General features: G+C 39.4%; 2 protein-coding genes across 2 annotated transcripts in view; one reads left to right on the top strand and one right to left on the bottom strand.

Moving 5' to 3' along the window:
- The window catches only part of syngr2a (synaptogyrin 2a), a 6,012-nt gene extending 2,216 nt beyond the window's left edge, over positions 1–3,796 (bottom strand). The window contains exons 1-2 of the mRNA XM_037689013.1: positions 3,698–3,796; positions 978–1,218 (exon numbers count right to left, since the gene is read on the bottom strand). Coding sequence (XP_037544941.1) covers positions 978–1,218; positions 3,698–3,796 — 340 coding nt within the window. The remainder of the gene's footprint in view (positions 1–977; positions 1,219–3,697) is intronic.
- LOC119421674 (ras-related protein Rab-26-like) overlaps positions 1–4,887 on the top strand; it is a 156,412-nt gene that overhangs the window by 98,026 nt on the left and 53,499 nt on the right. The window lies entirely within an intron of this gene.

The raw sequence follows: 4,887 nt of genomic DNA, 5'->3' as shown, positions 1-4,887 counted from the left end.
TTACGTTCAGCCTAATTAACTTATTTATGCAAATTTTAGCTTGTTATACTTCTTTCAGCTTTTTGTTGTTAGTTTCAGCTTTTTTCTGCTATTTCAGCTATTCTTTAGCTGTTTTGTGCCAATTTTAGATTTTTCAGCTACTTCCACATTTTTTAGCTCATTTCAGCTCTTCCCAATTCCTTCTGGTAACTGAAGCTTCTTTCTGCTGTTTCAGCTACTTTTCAGCTACTTTTTGCTAATTTCAGCCTTTTTTTTTTAGCTAATTTCCTAATGTTTGTGCTCTTTTCTGCTTATTTAAACCTAATTCGGCAAATGTGTGTTGTTTCTGCTGCTAATGTAGGCTTGTTCTTGATTTCAGCTACATTTAAGCATGTTTTTAGCTAATTTCAGCTGTTTTTCAGCAAATTCTTCATTAATAAGCATTCACACTGCAACAGCATGGTTTTGTAGTAAAATTGGCGAGGTGTTGAAGTGGTCTGACCAACTGAAAGCATTTGATGTGTGGTGAAACTAAAGAAACGGGTAAAGAAGATCCAGGACTGCTGAACAGCTACAACCTACATGAAACAAGAATGGGACAACATTCCCCTCCAAAAACTCCAACACCTAGTCTTATTCAGTTCCTAGAGGTCTACAGACTGTTGTTAATTGAAGAGGGGATGAGTCAGAGATAAACACGGCCCTGTCCCAACTTTTTGAAATATGCAGCTGCTATAAAATTCAAGGTTGCCCTTAAAGAGTAAATAAAACATTTACAGCTGCTTAGTTGACACATTTGATAAGTTTTCTATTTTCCATTGTGATTAAAATAAGTTCATGGCTTTGCTAATCATAGTTTTCTGTTTTGTTAGCAATAACAATTTTTAAGATTTGTGATTTTTAAACGACAAAAATAAATTGCAACTAGGTCACAGTTAACGTTTCAGGGCGCGGCTCCGTCACTGAACCACATCGTCTACGATAAAAGTGATTCTCACACGAGAAGGCCAGGTCTCCAGTGACGATGCGTTTCCTGTCGGTGGCATTGCTGATATTTGGAAAGTGGGCGTCCAGTACCAGGAAGGCAACACAAGCCAGGAAGCCCAACACCCCAATCGCCACGCTGAAACTACAAGCATGGTCGTTGTCATTGAACATGCAATGGTTGTTCGGTTCCACTCTGGTTGTATTTGTGTAGCCTTTTGATGTAATGGTACCAAAAACCACAATGGAAAATACCTGCAAATAAAAACAAAAGCCCACAAGTTTAATTTTAAGGAAATAAAGTGGAAATGGTACAACTATGATGAGGCATGAGTCACATAAAAAAAAAAAGGCTTCGTCTTTAGTGAAAGCCATGTGAAAAGACATCTGTCGAAAAGTCCAGACATGTGAAACCAAGAAAATTATGTTAAGTTTCAGTTTCTCACAGACTTTAGGAAAAAACATACTGCATAGAAAAAAATTGAATTATTTCCTATTAATATTAACTAAAAACGCACGTGTTTTAAAAACAATTCAAATATACCAGATGAGACTTTACACTAAAACTCTACGTGAGCATTTATTACATCACATGGTGAAACTTGACTAATCATCTATTTAAGATGGTTAAAGACGTCATAAAATAAAATGAAATCTACAATAATATATGTTTCTAAGCTTTTTCCAAGTGCTATGTCCACATTTACCAACATCTGGCATCATTTAATCTATGTTTAACTCTGTGAATGTGTCTGTTCATCTGTAGTGTTAGCTAAAATACCCATTAACAACAACTGGGCATTTTTATTAAACTCTTAAAAAGGAATTAGATAAATACAGCTGTAATTTTTTTTTGGAGTCAACCCAAATCAAGATGGCTGCCACAGCTGACTAACATTATCATCCACAGAAATGTCTGAAACTCAGTTACGTTTATAGGTATTGAGTTAAAGTTTGATACGGCAGTATGTGAGTCATCAACACAATGAGCACTACAAAGGTCTTGCAGTGTCAAATGAAATGAGATTTGACAGACACATGACTAGAACTTTGTGTCAGCTCATCAAAGAAGGATTTTAGTTCAAACCTCTGGCATGAAAGATGGTGTATGCATTAAAAATACCTATTTAATGTGTGTGTGTGTGTATATATATATATATATATATATATATATATATATATATATATATACATATACATATATACAGCAGGAAGGGGATAGCAGGTAGAGAGCAGCAGGTAGAGAGCAGCAGGTAAGAGGGCAGCAACAGCAAATAGAGAGCAGCAGTAGGTAGGGAGAAGAAGCAGAGGGCAGCAGCAGGTAGAATAGCTGATACAGATAAGCAGCAGGTGGTACAGAGCAGCAGCTGGTAGTAAAGAGCAGCAGGTATGGAACAACAGCAACAGGTAGAGAGCAGCAGTATGTAGATGGCAGAAGCATGTGCAGGTAGAGAGCAGCAGGTACAGAGCAGAAGGTGCAGCGTGGCAGAAGTGGGTACAGAGCAGCAGCAAGTGCAGCAGCAGCAGATACAGAGCGGCTGCTACAGAGCAGCAGCAGGTACAGAACAGTAGCAGATACAGAACAGCAGCAGGTACAGAACAGCTGCAGGTACAGCTCAGCAGCAGCTACATGTAGCGAGCAGCAGCAGGTACAGCTCAGCAGCAGCTACATGTAGAGAGCAGCAGCAGGTACAGAGCAGCAGCAGCTACATGTAGCGAGCAGCAGCAGGTACAGCTCAGCAGCAGCTACATGTAGCGAGCAGCAGCAGGTAGAGAGCAGCAGCAGGTACAGCTCAGCAGCAGGTACAGCTCAGCAGCAGCTACATGTAGAGAGCAGCAGCAGGTACAGAGCAGCAGCAGCTACATGTAGAGAGCAGCAGCAGGTACAGAGTGGCAGCAGCTATATGTAGAGAGCAGAAGCTACATGTAGAGAGTGGCAGCAGCTACATGTAGAGAGCAGCAGCTACATGTAGAGAGCAGCAGCAGGTACAGAGCGGCAGCAGCTACATGTAGAGAGCAGCAGCTACATGTAGAGAGCAGCAGCAGGTACAGAGCGGCAGCAGGTACAGAGCAGCAGCAGCTACATGTACAGAGCAGCAGCAGCAGGTGCAGAGCAGCAGCAGCAGGTACAGAGCAGCAGCAGCAGGTACAGAGCAGCAGCAGCAGGTACAGAGCAGCAGCAGCAGGTACAGAGCAGCAGCAGGTGCAGAGCAGCAGCAGCAGGTGCAGAGCAGCAGCAGCAGGTACAGAGCAGCAGCAGCAGGTACAGAGCAGCAGCAGCAGGTACAGAGCGGCAGGTAGCAACAGATGACGTTGATAAAGTTTCAGTTCCTGGTATTCACCAACGCAGCTCACCGCATTCACGGAGAAAGTAGAGACAAAATAAGTTTCCTTTTTTTTTTTTTTTTACAGTCTCTACTGCTGTTTTGATAAATTAAATTAAATCAAAGTCAAACACTTGGATCGTTTGTTGTGAGGTGACCGGTGAGCTCAGTGACAGCAGTTACACACCAACATCAACTAGTTTATAGAAACAAGCGCAACGTAAACACTTCTGTAAACTGAATTCTGAAAACGGCTTCAACCTGAGAGCCATTAACGAGCCAGCTCTACAACAATTAACTGTAAAGATTTATCTAATTAACGGCTGTGTGCAACCACTGGAAGCGAACATCTGTTAGTGATGTGACAGCTGCCTGCAGCTAACGTCGCTGCTAACGTCTCGTTAACTCACCCAGCTCAGGAAGCGTAAGATTGTCTGAGGCTGTTTCAAAAAGCTCCAAAAATCAAAGGCACCACCGGCCAGAGAGGCCCCATAAGCACCGCTGTGCATTTTATTTTTATATGTGACACGGTTGAAAGATGAGCCGTGAACTGTTCCTGTCAAAGTGTGGGGCAGTTAGGGATTTTTTTAAAACAACTTCCTGAAAACTTTTCAAAGACCGCCCCCTTTTTGGATGCGTTCAGGTGCTCCTCGGAAACTGTCCAACTTACTGATTCTGGTTAGACGGCAAACAATTATAATAATAATAACAAAAAAATAAATTCGTCTATATCTTTTTTTGCATGACTGTAACAGTTTTTTTAACAAACATATAAATAATCATGAGTGCATCGTTTTCACAGTTTCTCTTCACTTCAGAACCAGAATTAGCTGAATGTCACTTAAAAGTTGACTAAAAATGAAATCCCACAAGAAAATTCAAATTTAGTAGTAGAAAGGAATTTTGGGCATCTATTAGAAATGTTATGTTTTAAGCATGTTCTAACATAAAGCAAGTCATAATAAAGAGGAAAAATAGAAATACTGACCTGCCTCTAAACCCTGATCCCTTAAGAGAATTAAGCAAACATAAATTTTGGCCATTTGAAAATATTTAAGTGATAAACAAAATAGCCAAAACTTAATGGATTTTATGTTTGCTCTTTTTAAGACATTATGATGCAACATAATGCTTAATTTATCTCTAAGTGGGCTACTTATTAAATTAATTGTCTACCAATTATGGGAAAAACTGAAATAGTTCTGCACAATTCTGCACAAGTGTGTGGAAACAGGACAGATGTTAAAAAGGCTCCCTCTGTTGTCAAGGTTGAAGATCTCTGCTGTCGCTGAATAGTTTATTTTATTTATTTATTTTTAATAATCTGATTTGTAGCAGTCTGTGAAGTTAATTTATACCGGTACTGAACTTTCTCTTCAATCCTCAACATTTTCAAAGCATCTTTTCTGAAGCCACTTAATAAAAGTCTGTACACTGAGAACTTATTAAGTGTGAGTTTTAAAGATTAAAACAAATAAATTAGGCTTAAGATAGTTGGCAATCAATTAAACAAAGGTTAAAATTACCTTTTGTTTTACAGAAACAGCATGAATTACATATATATATATATATATATATATATATATATATATATATATAT

The sequence above is a fragment of the Nematolebias whitei genome, chromosome 15, assembly GCF_014905685.2.
Source record: "Nematolebias whitei isolate Nwh7 chromosome 15, NemWhi1, whole genome shotgun sequence".
Taxonomy (NCBI): domain Eukaryota; kingdom Metazoa; phylum Chordata; class Actinopteri; order Cyprinodontiformes; family Rivulidae; genus Nematolebias; species Nematolebias whitei.
This window is presented reverse-complemented; position numbering and strand designations above follow the sequence as displayed.